The 17,720-nt window shown below is 49.0% G+C and overlaps 1 protein-coding gene across 1 annotated transcript in view; it reads left to right on the top strand.

Moving 5' to 3' along the window:
- Positions 1-13,125, top strand: part of ADAMTS2 (ADAM metallopeptidase with thrombospondin type 1 motif 2) — a 143,310-nt gene extending 130,185 nt beyond the window's left edge. The window contains exons 16-22 of the mRNA XM_029052689.2: positions 1,380-1,543; positions 1,982-2,141; positions 2,425-2,557; positions 4,479-4,686; positions 7,501-7,630; positions 8,486-8,575; positions 12,389-13,125. Coding sequence (XP_028908522.1) covers positions 1,380-1,543; positions 1,982-2,141; positions 2,425-2,557; positions 4,479-4,686; positions 7,501-7,630; positions 8,486-8,575; positions 12,389-12,843 — 1,340 coding nt within the window. The 3' untranslated portion in view covers positions 12,844-13,125. The remainder of the gene's footprint in view (positions 1-1,379; positions 1,544-1,981; positions 2,142-2,424; positions 2,558-4,478; positions 4,687-7,500; positions 7,631-8,485; positions 8,576-12,388) is intronic.
- Positions 13,126-17,720: the final 4,595 nt, after the last annotated feature.

Raw genomic sequence — 17,720 nt, 5'->3', positions numbered from 1 at the left:
ATATCAGTTCCTTTTCTTCTCTCTCAAGTGGAGGCATCCAGGGAGGACCCGAGGTGTGCTGAAATAGCATCCGTGTTGGCACTGGTGATTCCATCCTGACCTCTCTAGACTGTAAACTCACTGTGGGCAGGGAATGTGTCTGTTATATTATTATAATGTTGTCACCCAAGCCCTTAATACAGTGGACACAGTAAGCTCTCAATAAATATGACCAACTGACTGAACTGACCCTTTGTTTTGTTTTGGGATTGGATAAGTGCTTACTACTTGCCAAGCACTGCACTAAACACTGGGGTAGATAATAATAATAATAATAATAATTAAGGTATTTGTTAAGCACCTACTCTGTGCCAAGCACTGTTTTAAGCACTGGGTAGTTACAAGGTAATCAGGTTGTCCCATTTGGGGCTCACAGTCTTAATCCCCATTTTAATAATAATAATAATAATGTTGGTATTTGTTAAGCGCTTACTATGTGCTGAGCACTGTTCTAAGCGCTGGGGTAGACATAGGGGAATCAGGTTGTCCCACGTGGGGCTCACAGTCTTAATCCCCATTTTACAGATGAGGGAACTGAGGCACAGAGAAGTTAAGTGACTTGCCCACAGTTACACAGCCGACAAGTGGCAGAGCTGGGATTCGAACTCATGATCCCTGAGGCCAAAGCCTGTGCTCTTTCCACTGAGCCATGCTACTGAGGCACAGAGAAGTTAAGTGACTTGCCCAAAGTCACACAGCTGATAAGTAGCAGAGCTGGGATTAGAACCCATGATCTCTGACTTCCAAGCCCGTCTTCTTTCCACTTCGCCTCGCTGCAAGATGATGAGATTAGATGCAGTCCCTGTCCCTCATGGGACTCACAGACTGTCCTGCCCGACGAGTGCTGTCGGAAAACATTTCATAATCCGGCCCTCCCGCTCTAGCCAAAGCAAAGCAAAAATACACACCCTGACAGGATTATGAGTACCAGTGTTCTCCGATATGGGGGGCCAAAACTGGAGGCCACTCAGGTTCAAATCAGTGGCATTTATTGAGTGGTGTTTCTGTGCAATGCACTGTATAAGCACTTAGGCGAGTACAGTATAATAGCATTGGTAGCCACTATCCCTGCCCTCAAGAAACTAGCAGTCCACTGTGTGCAGAGCACTGTAATGAGCACTTGGCAGCATTCAATAAAGTTGCAAGACCTGATTCCTGCCCTCAAGGAGCTTTCAATCCATCAATTAATGATTATTATTGAGCCCTTACTGGGTGCAGACACCAGACTAAGCACTTGGGAGAATTCAATACCATAGATTGGTAGACATGATCCCTAATCTCAAAGAGTTTACAGTTAATTAGAATATTAAGGGTGCTGTTTTCTTTTTGGTATCTCCTAGCCATCAAAAACCAGGAAACGGGAAAATTTGTTTTAAACGAAGAAAACATCGTGCCGGACTCCAGAGTGTTCATTGACATGGGTGTGGAGTGGGAGTATCGGAATGATGATGACAGAGAGATGGTCCAGACCATGGGGCCTCTACACAGTAGAATTATAGTGTTGGTAAGTCCCTGTTGAATACTCTCTTCAGAGGCCCCTGAGCTGAGAGCCTGATCCTTTTTTTTTTTTTTAAGATATTAAGTGCTTACTATATGCCAGGCACTGTACTAAGCACTGGGGTAGATACAAGCTAATCAGGTTGGACAGTCCCTATCCCACATGGGGCTCACAGTCTTCATCCCCATTTTACAGATGAAGTAACTAAGGCGCAGAGAAGTGAAGCGACTCCCCCAACATCACGCAGCAGACAAGTGGCAGAGTCGGGATTAGAAACCAGATCCTCTGACTCCCAGGCCATGCTGCTTCCAAACCCTTTGGCAAATATTAATTCTCGGGTCCTGGATTTCAACCTTTCAACCTAGTCAGTGGCCCAGGCAGTGAAGGAGCGCCCCCTCCTCCCCCAACGCCCTCCCCTTCCGGCGTGTGTGCTTGGCTGGCTAGGTCTCCCCACGAGGCAGCGAGAAGATCACTCTGACGTATAAGTACATGATCCACGAAGACTCGTTGACCGTGGACGGCAACAACGTTCTGGTGGAGCTGTCTGTCAGCTACGAGTGGGCCCTGAAGAAGTGGTCCCAGTGCTCCAAGCCCTGTGGAGGAGGTGAGTGCGATGCTCTGCTACTCCCCCTCACCTGACAGCGGGGACAGATTCCCAGGCCCCACCTCGGTGGGCTACAATGGGGTGCAGAGGGGCTTGGAGGAGCATGATAGAGAGCGGAGGGGAACACAGGGACCCAATGGGGTATGGAGGGGCACAGAGGGGGCCGATGGAGTTTGGAGGGGCGTGGCGGGATGGGGAGAGGCAGGGAGCAGAGGGGTATGGAGGTGGGCAGAGGGGCATGGAGGGGCGCAGGCCAAGACTGTGCTCCCTGGTCTCAATTCAGGTCACCAGTTGACCAAGTATGGGTGCCGGCGGAAGGCCGACAACAAGATGGTCCACCGGCGCTTCTGCGACTCCATCAAGAAGCCCAAACCCATCCGCCGAGGCTGCAACCTACACCAGTGTTCTCAGCCACTGTAAGATCCCGCCTGCTCACCCCCAGCACCCCCACCCACCGCCGGGACCTCTGATGCTGACTCAGGGTGCAGCATAGGCTGGGGCAGGAGGCCCACACATCAGGGGAAGGGCTTTGGAGGGGGGCCGAGGGCGAGGGGGCACCCAAGAGTGGCTTGCTCTGCGCTCGAGGGAGGGAGGAAGGAAAAAGAGGAGGGAGGAAAGGAAAGAAAGAGGGAAGGGAGGGAAGGAGGAGGGGAAAGAGAGAGAGAGAAAGAGAGGGAGGGAAAGATGAAGGAGGGAAGAAAGAAGAGGAGAGTAAATCTTAGTCATACCGTCTAACTCGGCTTGCAGTCCTCCAGACCGTAAGCTCATTTTGGGCAGGGAAGTGTCTACTAACTCTGTTAGACTGTACTTTCCCAAGCACTTAGTCCAGTGCACTGCATGCAGTAAGAGCTCAATAAATACCATTGATCAATTGATAAGGGGGGGGAATGAGGGAAGGGGAGACAGAGGGCCTGGAGAAGGGAAAACAGGAAGGTGGTGGGGAGGAAGGCAGGGAGAGAAGGAAGAGATGGAGGGATGATGGAAGAAGTGGGGGAGAGATCAATCGTTGATATTTACTGAACACTTACTATGTGCAGAGCACTGGACTAAGTACTTGGGAAAGTACATTACAACAGAGTTGGTAGCTGCAGTTCCTGCCCACAAGGAGCTTACATGGAGGGAGGAAGGGAGGCAGGAAAGGAAAACAGCAGGAAAGGGGGAGGAAAAGGAGGAGAGTGGGGAGGAAGTAGGAAGAAGCAAGCGAGAGAAAGAGAGAGGAGGCAGGGAGCCAGGTGAGGGGTAGGAATGGGGTTCATGGAGTCCTCAAGCCTGAAAGCCAAGATTGTATACCTTAGCTGCCTATTTGATCCAGAGGTGTTCCAGCGCCTATGTTCCTGGAATTCCCAGCCAGAGGTCTGTTTATTCTGCCAGTGCCCATCCATCAGATCTGTGCCAGGAATAGCACTTGGGAGGCAGCCTGTCTCTTAAGAAGACTGTCTCCTTTGAGGGGGCAAAGTGTCAGCCAGCCTCTCCTTCCTAACTTGGCTCTAACTAGATCACACGGGAGGCTTTACTGGGTTTTAAAGAGTGGAAACCATCACTCCCCAAAATATTTATGGAGCGTTCTTTCTGAGCACAATTGCCACGTTTCTCCTCAAACCCAACCATTAATGAAACTCGATTAATCAATCAATGGTATTTATTGAGTGCTTATTATGTTCAGGGGTCTGGAGTAAATGCTTGGGAGAGGACAATACTACAGAATTGGCAAACACACCTGCCATCAAGGAGTTTACAGTCTGGAGGGGGAGACATTGAAACAGAGCTCAGAAAATATTAGAAAACCAAAGGCAGTGAGTTTGGCTCTTAATAACTCGAGCCACCCGGGGATTGCCATAGATTCCTCCATTTAGACATCGTGTAAACTCTACATGCTTTGTGATTGTTCTGGGGAAGGGGCCGGACACAAATGTAAATTACATGTAGAGGGAAGCCACAGAGTTTGAAGATCTGTATATAAGTGCTGTTTGGGGTTAGGAGGACTCTGCCAAGTGCCTCTGTGATTTTGAAGTACTGGAGTATCAACCAGGGGGTGGAGGGAAGAGAGATTAATCAGGGAAGGCTTCCTAGAGGAGGCACAATTTCAAAAATGCTTTAAAGATGGAGAGGGCGGTGGTCTGCTGGGCAGGAGGGAGGTCCTGAGCAAGAGTTTCCATGACACATTAGAGTAGGGCCACCTCTGTCCCAACATTCTCAGCCTTATAGGCGGCAGCCCTCATGGTATTGGGAGGATGCGGGAGGACAGTGGGAGAAGGCCAGGGAGGAGCAGAAAGGTGCAGGGGGGTCGGTTCCCGGCCCGTAAGCAGCCTGCCGCTGCTTGTGTCCCCATGGTTGCAGGTGGGTCGCTGGGGACTGGGAGCCGTGCAGCAAGAGTTGTGGGAAGACGGGCTTTCAGGTGCGTTGGGTGCGCTGCATCCAGCAGCTGAGCGACCGCACCAACCGCTCCGTCCACACCAAGTACTGCGACGACGACCGGCCCGAGGCCCGTAGGGCCTGCAATCGCCACCTGTGCCCGGCCGAGTGGCGGCTCGGGCCCTGGTCCCAGGTGAGTGCCCCTGGCTGCGCTCACCTGCAGCTCGACAGCCTGGTGGGGATGGGGAGGGTCCCACGGGGGCACAGCTGGTGGGGGATGGGGTGCCTGGTCTTGGAGAAAGACCCCGGACCTGGGAGTCAGGGGACCTGAGTTCTCATCCCGGCTCCACCTCTTGCCTGCCATGTGACCTTAGGTAAGTCACTTCTCTTCTCTGGGCTTCAGTTTCCTCCCCTGTTAAATGGGGATTATATGCCTGTTCTCCTTCCCTCTTAGACTGTGAATCCCGTATGGAAGAGGGCCTGTGTCCAAGCTGATGATTCTGTATCTAACCCGGCGCTTAGTACAGTGCTTGGCACACAATTAGCACCTAACAAAGGCCATGATTTTGCTTGGAAAGTACAGTAGACAAGAACCCTGCCCTCAAGGACTTTACAGTCTAGAGCGGGAGACAGACACTGGGAGGAACTGTCGCCTAATGGAAAGAGCATGGGCCTGGGAGTCAGAGGACCTGAGTTCCTAGTCCCGGCTCCACCACTTGCCTCAGTGTGACCTTAGGCAAGTCACTTCACTTCTCTGTGCCTCAGTTCCCTCAGAAAATTAAATACTGTTCTCCCTCCCCTTAAATTGTCAGCCTCATTGAAGGACAGGCACTGTATCGGATTTAGTTGTATATATCCTAGTGCTTGGCAGAGAGTAAATGCTTATATTAATTATTTTTTCCCTAAAAATAAATTACAGGTAGGGGAAGCCATAGAGTAAAAAAATAGAAGTGCTGTGATAGGATAGAGTGGGATGAATACCAAGTGTTTCAGGGGTAATGCAGTAAAGAGGGAAAGAGGATGGTGAGATGAAAGGTTAGTCGGGGAAGAGTTCCTGGAGGAGATGGAATCTTAGTAGAGCTTAGAAGATGGGGGGAGCGGTGGACTGCTGGATGTGATCTCAGTGGAGACAGAGTAAAGTCTGTCCCTGCATTCTCAGGGCTGTCCAAAGCTGGAGAAGAAGGTTCTGGAACCGGCAAGGGGTCTGGGAGCCCAAGAGGCTTTTGGGAGTGGTGAGAGCAGAAGAAACAAAACCCAGAAGCTGATTTGGCTAGAGAGAAGTGGAAAAGAAAGTAGGCAGAACCTGGTTAGCACGAAATCATGAGGAAAGGAGCAGAGGCCTGTAGCATATTTGTGGGAGGGAGGACAAGGAGAACTTTATAGAAAACAATGGGGATCACAGGCTTGCGGAGAAGAGAGCTGCCCACGGATTCCAAAGACCCAGATTTTGATCCTTGGTCAAACTTTGGCTGGGAAAACCTTGAGCGGGTCACTTCACCACTCTGGGTCTTGGTCTCTCTGTGCATAAAATAGGAACAGTGCCGTTTTACAGGAATATCGAATGGGTTCATTAAGTCTCAAAAGCAATAAGACATAATAATTAGGACAAGATAATGTTCTGTATTGTTTGAGGTCTTAGATTCCCCGTTGTGCTGAAAAATAAAATTACCCCTTCTTCTTCTCTTTCTCTTGGGGAACAATAGCTTTATATTTATTGGCTCGTCTGTGGATAGAGACAGCTTGGGGCTGGATTACTGAAGTCTTTTTTAAACTCATTGCTTGAGTAATTACAGCTAATGGATCGAGCTGTTGATACACTGGTTTATCATGATCAGATTACATGGTTACTCTTTAATGTGCAATTACTTTTTTTTGGTAAATAAGGCTATCTAAATAAATATCTATATAAGTACCTATACAGATAGCTATAAATTGACATCTCCATATATTTATACACATGTCAATATATCCATCTATACAAAACTAAAATATACATAGAAAGGTGGGTAGGTAGATGGGTAGATAAATAGATGATAAGTGAAGATAGACAAAAGATAGGTAGGTGTTATGTCTCCAGAGACAAGACAACGTGATGCCATCAGACAGAATATTTTCCAGAAGAGTGCTTCCGTAGCTACCCTTCCATCAAGAGCTCCGAGCAGCTCAGGCCTGACACCCCGACTTGTGAATTCAATCCCTAAGCAGGGGCTGTCTTTGGAAAGTCCAGAAGGGGTGGGTGTCTTTGGAAGGTCCAGAATTGACAGCCGCCTTTGGAAGAGCCAGAAACGGTGGCTGTCTTTGAGAGAAGTTATGCGGTTGCCATCTTGGAGAAAGGTTGCAGTGAGTCCATCTTGGAGACGTGCAGCGGTGCAGTCATCTTTGGAAGGTTGAGGAGTGGCACCTATCTTGAGGAGAGCAGCAGTATGGCCATTTTTTAAAGAAGCCATGCAGTCATCATCTTTGAGGAGGGCAATGGCACCACCATTTTAGAGAAGGGCAGTGCAGGGCCATCTGTGGAAAGCCTAGAAGAGGCAGCCATCTTGGTGAAGGGAAGGGGTGCTGCCATTTTTAAAAGAAACTTCATGGGGCGGTACCCTGTGGTTCCCTGAGGGGATGGCTCATCTGGTTTCCTGGCTGAAGCTGTGCCTGTTTCTGCCCTTACTCTGCACAGATTCTCTTTGCCAAAGTCCAGATTAAAACTCAAGAGCTCTGGGATGTGCTTAGAGCCCTGGTGCCTGAGGACCCCTCTTCAACAAGCCCCACAGGGAGATTCTTCTACTGTGGTCTGTTGAGGGTTTTTTCACCCAGAGCAGGCTGGGGATTGAGGGAGAGCAAAAATGACCCCTTTTCTACCTAGCATGAGAAGCAGAAATAAGGTCAGTGTTTAAATTTGCACAGGGTTTAAGCAAGTCACGAGAAAGGATCCAGGGTATCGGGGTGGCGGGGAGGGAGAGAGATTGAGATTATAATGATGATCATGCCGTGTGGATTTTTTTTTCCCCTTCAGTGCTCGGTCACCTGTGGCAATGGCACTCAGGAGCGGCAGGTCCTCTGCCGGACCAAAGACAACGTCATCGGCTCCTGTAAGGAAGACAGACCCGAAACGGCGAGGATCTGCAGGCTGGCTCCTTGCCCCAGTAAGTGCTAGCCAGATGGGCAGGGTTGGGGCTCATGCCTCTCTTTTCCCTGTAAAAGGTTTCTCTGAACGAAGTGACGTTCCAACCCTGGTACAGTCGTGAGCCCCTTGAGGGACAGGGTCCGTGTCTAACTTCCATCCGAGCACTCTTTGCCTACGCTTAGTACAGTGCCCTGCACAAAGTAAGCACTTAACAGACAGTATTAATTGAGTCGTATTTACTGAGCACTTATTGCGGGGAGAGTATTATTCTAAGCGCTTGGGAGAATATAATAGAATACAATAAACAGACACATTCCCTGCCCACAATGAGCTTACAGTCCAGAATATTGACTACTACTGTGGTCTGAGGTCACTCATCTAGGGGCAGGTGAGGTGAGAAGCAGCATGACCTAGTGGCTAGAGCCCTGGCCTTCGAGTCAGAAAGACCTGGGTCCTAATCCTGGCTCTGCCACTTGTCTGCTGTGTGACATTGGGCAAGTCACTTCACTTCTCTGTGCCTCAGTTATCTCACCTGTAAAACGGGGGTTAAGACTGAAACCCCCATGTCGGATGGGGACTGTGTCCTGATTAGCTTGTATCTACCCCAGCGCTTAGTACAGTGGCTGGAATACAGTAAATGCTGACCGAATACCATTAAGGAAAAAAAAGCGAAGGGAGCGGGGGGCAGGGAGTGGCCAAGGTCCAACCGTTCTCACTTGCCCTGGGCTTGGAAAATGGTCACTTGTGGCAGGGTTTTCATGACTCTCTCCAACCTTCCCCATTTGGTCCCGAGGGTCCTGGCTGTTTCTGACGGAGGGGGGTCCCCGAAGTGCGCCCATGGTGGGTGACTCTGCCTTTCCTTCCCCCCCACCAGGAAACGCCTCCGATCCGACCAAGTCCAACTACATCATCCAGTGGCTGTCCCGACCAGATCCCGACTACCCCATCCAGAAGATCTCTTCAAGTAAAAGACCCGTTTATAACTCTGCCTTTGACCTTAAACGCATGCCACGTCAAATGTGGGTCCTGCCTTTCGCGCTTTTCTTCTCTCTCTATGGAAAATTCCCCTGAGCTCCGCCTCGGATGGAATTCCTTTTTTTCCCCCTCCCTCCTGCTGAGCCTCAGTGCTCGACCTCGGTCTTGTTTGGAGTGGGCGGCAGAGCGCCATGCCCTGCGGACGTGGGCCGGACGAGAGGCGGGGGACCATCGGTTCGCTTGAGGCCCGGTGGCGGCGGGGGCGGAAGAAAGGCTCGTACTGGGTTCCGGGATGTGCAGTTGGGTATCCGAAAAAAGAAGAAGAAAAAACAAAAAACCAAGAATTTATTGTGAATGTGATCACATCACAATAATGACACATACCTTTGCAGTGCTCAAGTTCTCCTTTCCTGCCAAGGCCCCAAATCTCGTAACATGCCGGTCTTGGTTTCCTTCTAACAGGGTAGATGGCTGGATGAAAGAATGAATTCCATTCTCCTTTAGAGGACCATGCTTGGTGTGCCATGCTTCTTGGGAGGTGGGAGGCGGGGAAAGGGGGCAGTCTGTGGTTGCTCCCTCACTTGAATTTTGTGATTGTTGCTGGGAAGAGCCCGGTCTTTATTCCTGTGGATGTTTTCAATGCTGCTGTTCTTTTTGTTTCCTTAAAATGCCTCTCTTTTTGAGTTGGGGCGATTTGACTGTTGGCTTTTCTACCCTCACCTGGCCCGCACGATTTAGCAAATATCATCCCTCCCCATCTTTGCTAATACATGGTCTGTATGGAAAGGCTTATCTGGAAACATATATAGGGTGGTGGTCAGCCATTTTCATAGAGTGCCATGCTTTGAGATGCTAAACCATTCACTTTTGCATTCATTACCTCCATCGGTCTTTGCTCACCATGTGCATGTTGAGTTGATCGAATATTGCTTGTGTGTGTGTGAGCGAGAGAGAGAGAGGATATGTCTCATGCACGCGTGTCAACTGGCAAACATAACAGTGTGAACTACAGAATTACCTCAAGCTTTTATTGCTTTTTTGCTGAGAAAAAAAATTAGACAAATGCCTTAAAAGAGGAATGAACCGTACCGGCATTAATCGATCCAGCTTTAAATTCAGAAACTTAAGGTGGGAACCGTAGGCCCACGGAATTCCCGCTCCACAATCCTGTCGAGCCGACGCGGATGAAAGGACAGTTTACAAACCTGCCACGGTTCATAGAGGTGGAGGGGGCGGGCGGGGAGAAGAAATCATTTTTCTGCTCAAAATCCAACGGGCCTCGTAAACCTCCCCTGGCATATCGGGGTTGAGGATTCGCTAGTGAATTCTCGGCAGAGCCATCAGGAGGGTTGAGGATGCCGTGGCTAAACGGATGTCATCGGTTCGATGTGGCTGCCCTTGACTGCAGGGGCACCCCCGCTTGGCCATTGTTCAGCCTGGCCTGGAGAGAGAAGGGGGAGGGGAGAGGTGAGCCTGGACGCCTGGGTCCTCTGGCCACGTAGCACTTCAAACCTGTCATTATCATGTGATCACATAGCTGAAGTTTTGCTGTCGATATGAATCGTCGTCCTGGAGGCTGTTTAGTCCATTGCTCAATCAGCTGAGGCGGCAGAGATCCATTTCTGGCACTGAATACTGTTATGTAAAATACTTGGTGTTTAACTGTATAACTATATTCCTGACTGTTAACTTCAAACTTTAATAGACACGTGTTTAGTGGTATTTCAAGGTATGGGTGGCCACGGAGCATGGTGCAATAAGGTATCTGGGCATTGTGCATTACGTCGATATGCACTTTGGTTTATCAGGGACATTTTGTTAGTGTTTTGTATGTATTTAACATATTAAAGATGTGCCATTTCCGTTCGCTTTCAATATTTTTTATGACAACTATAGTGTGTACCAAAGTGACTGTGAACAATGACTTTTTTTTCTTACTGATGATTGGAAGACATATTGTCATGCGTACTACAAATAAAACAAATAAAAAGTTCAGTCCCAATGGATATGTTGGTTTGAGAAGCTAGACCAGGAGATTCATTTTGATTTCCCCAGCCTTTGAGCGTCAGGGATTCATGAGTTTTCGAGATGACGTTCAGGGTCACCCCCGCCTGACATCAGGTGGGCCGGGACAGGAGAAAAAAAAACCAGATGTTTTTCTAAAGCCTCCGGCAATGTGTTTTGCTATTTTGTCCAAGATTGAATTACCACCTAGGTTTCCCAGCAAATGGCCTGCATCTTTCACTGCTGGAAATGCAAGAATTAAATATACATTTCTATTACCTCAAATGTATTCTAAGTATAAATTACATTTGTAAATGTGTAGTTCAACAGCAATTAAGTCTATATCTCATCCTTGCATTTGCAACAATGAAATTAAATGTAAATTAATCTCTTCTAGCTCTCTATTATAGGTAGGTAGCTAGATTCTGGAGGGGGTGAATTTAAATCCAGGAAGGGTCCTGCTACATGGGACAACCCATCTACTGCAAAGTGAGAGGACCACTTCCACACCAAACCCTCGGTCCAGGCCTACGATTAAAAGATAGCATATTAAAGTGGCTTTTGGGGGCACGACGTAAGGTGTGTAGTGAAGACGGGGTACTGGGCTTCTGGGACATGTTTTTGGGTAGGAAATATGTCAAGGATGGGGATCCCTCCCCACCCCCACAAAAAGGGCCTCTTTTCCAGGATCCCAATGTCAGAAGGAGAATGGGAGAGGATAACCCCGCCCGCCTCCCCCAACCACCGGGGACTGCTATGTTTGCCATTGAAACACTCTACCGCTCTACCTTCTCCCTCTCAGGGAAGAGGGCATGTCCTCTTTGCTTTGCCGAGTCCTCGTCAACTTTCTGAATCTTCTCGGGGGCTTACGCAGTGCTTTGGGGTGCTCGGGCCATTTTCCTAGCACGAGGGGAATGTACTTTACCAAGCGCTTAGTACAGTGCTCTGCATATAGTAAGTGCTTCACAAATACCGTAATTATTACTGTTATTATCGTTAGCGTTTGAGCACCTACTTGATGCCAGGTGTTTCAGACTGCAGAACAACAAAGAAACACATTTCCTGTCCACGGAGAGCTTAACGCGCTAATGGGAGAGACACGCATAAAAATACTTACAACCACAGAGGATGGAAAAAGAAATAAAGCCGACATGTTTTTATGAGTGCTAAGGTTCACTAGCTCACAGGTATAGTTGGTGAACTAAGCCACTCATGAGGAGACGTGCTGGTTCTTGTTTGGTTTTCCCAATGTCACTGCCTGCCCAGGTCAGGGTTGGTAATAATGAGGATGGTATTGATTATACACTTACTATGTGCCAAGCATTGTGCTGAGCGCTAGGATGGATTGTATTGTGCTCACCCAAGTGCTTAGTACTCTGCCCCCAGTAAGTGCTCACCTAATACCGCTGATTGGTTAATTGGCTAGATAAGAGGGCATCAGATTGGACGTAGTCCCTGCCTGCCCTGGAGTTCGCAGGCAGGAAGGAGGGCAGAGCAAGCGTCATGTCCCCGTTTTACAGATAAGGAGACTGAGGAACAGAGAGGTTAAGTGACTCGCTCCAGGTCACACGGAAGGTAAGTGGCCAATCGGGACTAGAACCTGGCTCTCTGACCTCCTGGTCCTGCCAAGTTCATTGGACTCTGTGTACTCTGTCTCTGGGTAACCTCACTCACGCCCATGTGCCTAGGTCTCGGGGCAAGAGTGGGGAGAGAGTAAGCCGGCCCCCTCCGGCCAACCACTCTGCCTCCCCACCTCCCCACACGAGATCCATCTGGCCCTTCTTCTGTTCTCTTCCAGAGGGCCGCTGCCAAGGAGACAAGTCCATGTTTTGTCGCATGGAAGTCCTGTCTCGCTACTGTGCCATCCCTGGGTACAATAAGTTGTGCTGCAAGTCCTGCAACCCGAACACCACTGAGGCGGGCAATGTGCCCCAGCGGCCTCCCATCAAGAACAATGACATCCAGGCCCTGCCCGCACCCTCTGGGACCCTGACGGTTCCCCCCCCAACCCCGGGGACCCCCAGCGGCTCCCCTCCCCCGACCGCCCGCCTCAGCCTCAACGCCACCGACGACCGCCCAGAGACCAACGCCCTGGATGACCCCTACCGTGGCCCCAGCCCGGCCGACGGGGCCCAGGAGCACAACGCCATCCCCGCCCCGCGCCGGTCCACGCCCCTCGAGAAAACGCGCAATCGCAGGATTCAGGAGCTCATCGCCGAGAAGAGGAAGAAAGAGAGTCTCGGGAACTTGTAATAAAGTGAAAAGATGGCATCGGGACTGACTCTTTTTTTCTCTCAGACAGACTCATGTGTCGGAGCGGAGCGAGCGCTGCAACAGCCATGGGGAGTCGAGATGATTTTTGAGCAGGAGGAAGGCGAACAGCCGCTGGGAGAATCCCCTCCGTTAAAGCGGGAATGGCCGAGGCCAGTGTATACAGCCACTTACTCTCTACACTTGCGGCTCATAAAGTGGCTCGACAGCACACAAGCCACGGGAGTTCCGTCCAGGGCAACCTTAAAAAAAATAAAGCAGTTATGATAAAGTGATAGAAAGTGATTTTTGACAGGGTCCAAGGCTGTCGGGGGGGAAACACCCAACGTTCCAAGTGGGGGCTTTTCTGGCCTTTCACTTGAGTCTGGAAGCTCGGCAGAGGGCGGATGGGAAAAGGAGAGGGAAGAGCGCAACCTTCTCGGTATGTATTTGCTGGGGAAAGTATATCCTTATGAATAAGACCTGGATTTGAAACACCCAGAGTAAAGTAAGTTTGTTTTGGTAGCTTCTTGTCTCGCTTCTGGGAGAATTCAGGGTCATGAAGTGAGACTGAGTCATGTGGATAACAATAATAATTGTGGTGTTAAGAGCTTACTCTGGGCCAGGCACTGGACTAAGTGCTGGGGTAGACACGAGCTAATCAGGTTGGACACAGTCCCTGTCCCACATGGGGCTCACAGCCTCATTTTACAGATGAGGAAACTAAGTCCCAGAGAAATCAAGTACTTTGCTCTAGTTTTTACAGCAGCCAAGTGCCAGTGTCAGCATTAGAACCCAGGTTCTTTCGATTCCCAGACCTGTGCTCTATCCACTACACCACGCTGCTTCTCAAGGGTGGTTGGAATTTCACCCTTTGGAATGGAGGTGGATTCAAAAATTAATCAAGAAAAGTTACTAAGCCTCAATACCAACTCTATTGTATTGTACTCTACCAAGCACTCAGTACTGAGCTCTGCCCACCCCGTAAAGCGCTTAATACCTACCATTGATTGATTGATAATAGCTTTCGCAAATCAACGTAGGAATCAGCACTCTTCACTTTACCAGCCTAGAGAAAATTCTGCAAGAAACCCAACAGCATAAAGTGGGCTTCTTTTGGACTAGTCCAGGCCAGTGACTATTTGCAAGGCTGTTTTAAGAGACAAAGCCACTTGGCTCCTCTCCTACTTTCTGGGTTTGGATCAGAGAGAGAGAATACAATTTGTATTTGTAAATTCATCTTCTGATCTGCCATGAGTCACAGGCAAGGACCCCCCAGAGAGCAAAAGTCTTTGGTGGGCAGGCCCAGGATCCAGTTTGGTGGGGCTCTGATGGCTGAGCATGGGCGACCTCTCCATTTCTTCCCACCCCAGCCAGCAACTTAATTGTGCTGCTTCTTGCTAGGTGGGTCTGAATTCTCAAGCCATCTGCACCAGGGAAGGAAAAAAAAAACCCTCCCATCTTTCTGAAACTGCTCTCAGAGAGGACGGTGGATGGCCCCAAGGTGAGACTAGTGTTGTCACCAAGGTGACTAGTGACTAGTCTGTGGTGTCACAGACAGGACTGTGGCCAGCTGGATGGGGATTTGTGGAAAACACTTTGTTCTGAAACACACTTTCACACTGCAATGTAGTGGCTTGAAACTACAAAGTCAGAATTGTTTCTTCCCAGTTTGCAATCTCTGGGGTGAAATTAGAGCACTGTCACCTTTAGGTAGAATCATTAAAGCCCAACCTTCAATGCCACCATTTTCCCTTGGCAAGGTGTTTGAGGTGAGTTTGGGGGAGAGGGGTTGAGGAGAACTGTTAGGGAGAGAGTCTTTCCCTCAGGATTTGAAGTTCAACACTGTGGGCGCTTTGGTGATTTGGCGAGAGAATAGGAAGGAGGAAGTTTCATGCCGGAGGAGAGAGCGGGGCACTAGTCATCTTTTCCAGGACCACGGCCTGCCTCGACTTGACAAAGCACATTCCTGACCCTGGAATGGTCTTCTCTGACATAAGTTGGGACAAAAGCTGCCCCCGTGAGACTAGACCGGCCCTCTGACTCCAGACTCCCCACGGAAGGCCTTAGTTTAGGGATGATAATGACATGCCAACTCCTAAACTAGCAGCTGGGGTAGGTCCGAGCTAATCAGGTTGGGCACATTCCCTGTCCCTCATGGAACTCCCAGCCTAAAGGGAGGGAAGCAGCATGACCTAGTAGATGAAGCAAGGGCCTGGGAGTCAGAAGGACCTGGGTTCTAAGCCTGGCTCCACCACTGTCTGCTGGGTGACCTTGGGCAAGTCACCTTGCTTCTCTGTACCTCAGTGACCTCAACTGTAAAATGGGGAATGAAGAGTGTGAGCCCCTCGTGGGACAAGAATTGTGTCCTACCTGATTAACTTGTATCCACCCCAGCGCTTGGTACAGTGACTGACGCATAGTAAGCACTTAAATTCCATATAAAACAAGTATTAGGTTGAACCCACACAGCTCACAGGCTTTGAGACAACGGAGGTGATAAGCTCTCCCTCTCTCTGAGGTCTTTTCAGAGCCAGAAGTAAAATCTTTCAGCCAGTGAGTCTGACCGAGCCCTTCCCCGCTCTTAATTGTACCTGAATAGCAGGATGATTTTCCTCGTGCCCTCGTCCTTAGCGCCCTTGCATCATTTGTCCACTAGGTGGCGCTAGAACGCCAATGACATTTCTGGGCAGCCCTTCAGTTTTCATTCATTCATTCATTCAATAGTATTTATTGAGCGCTATGTGCAGAGCACTGTACTACGCGCTTGGACTATACAAATCGGTAACAGATAGAGACAGTCCCTGCCCTTTTACGGGCTTACAGTCTAATCGAGGGAGACAGACAAGAACAACGGTAATAAATAGAATCCAGGGGTAGAAAAGTTGGGCTAAACTAAGTCATTACCAGGTGCGTTTGTTGGGGTTTTTTTGTCCTAGGATGCAGAACATTGCCCTCTAGTTTGCCTGCTTTCCCAGCCTCCCAGTGTAATAAAAACAGAAGTTCATAACAATGATAACAACAATGATTATTAATGGTATTTGTTAAGTATTTACTATTTGCCAAATGCTGCGTTAGAGACAAGATGACCAGATTAGACACAGTACCTGTTTGGGAGACAAGGAGAGAGTGAGGAGGGGCAGTGGGGGAGAAAGAGGGGAGGGAGAGCGGGGAAAGAGGGAGTCTGACGGTGAGAAATAATGGCTGGAGGTTGCTCTAAGGAAGGAGAGTGAGGGAAGTTATTCTGCAATCAATCGCTGAGAGTTTATTGTGCGCAAAGCAGTGTAATGAGCACTAGGGAGAGTCCAATACGATAGAGTTGATAAACCCGATTCCCAACCTGAAGGTGGACACGAATCAGTTTTTAATTTCCCCAGTCTCCAAAATTCCAAGACTGTCCTGGCCAAACCAGGGCAGATAAAAACTCACAATTCTACTATGCCAGATCTAGAAAGAACTGAGAACTTAGCATTTAAATAGCAATTGAAGCGGAGGGTGGCTCTGAAGAAAATTTACCAATCCTCTCCCTCCTGGGGAGTGACCAGACCTATTTTTCCCCTTGTTTTGGACTTTGTTATCTTGGTGTTTTGTTCCATTTCTCTTTACTTGCCTGTTGCCTTTACCCTCTCCCATATCTTACTTTTAGATTGTAAATCTCCCCAGAGGGACAGGGACTGTTTCTAATTCCCACCTGTATATTCTCTCCCACCGATTAGTACAGTCATCTACACATAGTAAGCATTTAATAAATACTATTATGCAGAAAGGCAAGGGAATAGGGGAAATGAGGACTTAGTGGGGAAGGCCTATTGGTGGAAATGTGATTTTACGAGGGATCGGAAGATGGGGAGAGCGGTGGACTGTCATATATGAACGGAGAGGGAGTTCCACGCCAGAGGGAGGATGTGGGTGAGAGGTAGGCAGCAAGATAGGCAAGATCGAGGTACATTAAGTAGATTGGCATTAGAGGAATGAATGCGGGGGCTGGGTTGTGGTAGGAAATCTGTGAGGTAAAAAAAGGAGGGGGTTGAGCCGACAGAGCTTTAAAACCCGATGGTAAGGAGTTTATTTGAAGTGGAGGCAGTTGGACAACCCCCGGAGGTTCTTAAGGGGTAGAGAAATGTGGACTGAATTTTTAATTTTTTTAGAAAAATGATATGGGAAGCAGAGTGAAGTGGAGACTGGAGTGGGGAGAGGCAGAAGGCAGGAAGGTCAGCGAGGATGCTGAGGCTCAGATCAAGTGACACAAAGCAACACCCGTGTAAGCAAACCCAGCACACCCTCCTTAGCAGGTCTTTTGCAGCCTGGGGTACTGAGAGAAAAAGACTGTGATTTAAACGCATCTGATCCCAGTAAACTCACATCTAGCTCTCTCTGGGAGTGAAACCTGATTTGGAAGGGAAGAAAATCCTATGCATCTTAACTGGAATTTACTCAGAGACTTTACAGAGGAGTTTAGAGCAAGGCAGGCCAGGATTAGGGAAGGCTGCTGCACTGAATTTTTGCAACATGAACAATAAATCCCAAAACGGGTTTTCTAAAGGGATTGCGGGGAGGTGGGACGACATGATCACTTTACCAGCTAAGAGGTCCTGTAGTTTGCTACATTCACTTGCAGTTTCTTCCCTCCCACGGGGAATTTCCTTATGGAGGGGAGATACTGTGGCCAAGGGGCCAAGCTTGGCCCACCTGAATCCTATTAAAAGACGGACGCGTGCCCAGCCCGCCACCTTGTGGCCCGATGGCAAATGTGCAATTTAGAATGAAATCACAATCCTTTAAAACAGATTTGGAGGAAGGACTATAAACAACCTTCTCTAGGCTGACGACTCTACCCTGCAAGCAGAAAGTGAAGAAGATTGGAAGGACTTCTTATTAAA

This window comes from Ornithorhynchus anatinus, chromosome X2 (assembly GCF_004115215.2).
Source record: "Ornithorhynchus anatinus isolate Pmale09 chromosome X2, mOrnAna1.pri.v4, whole genome shotgun sequence".
NCBI lineage: Eukaryota > Metazoa > Chordata > Mammalia > Monotremata > Ornithorhynchidae > Ornithorhynchus > Ornithorhynchus anatinus.
The sequence above is the reverse complement of the archived record's forward strand: the minus strand, read 5'-3'. Positions and strand labels throughout refer to the sequence as shown.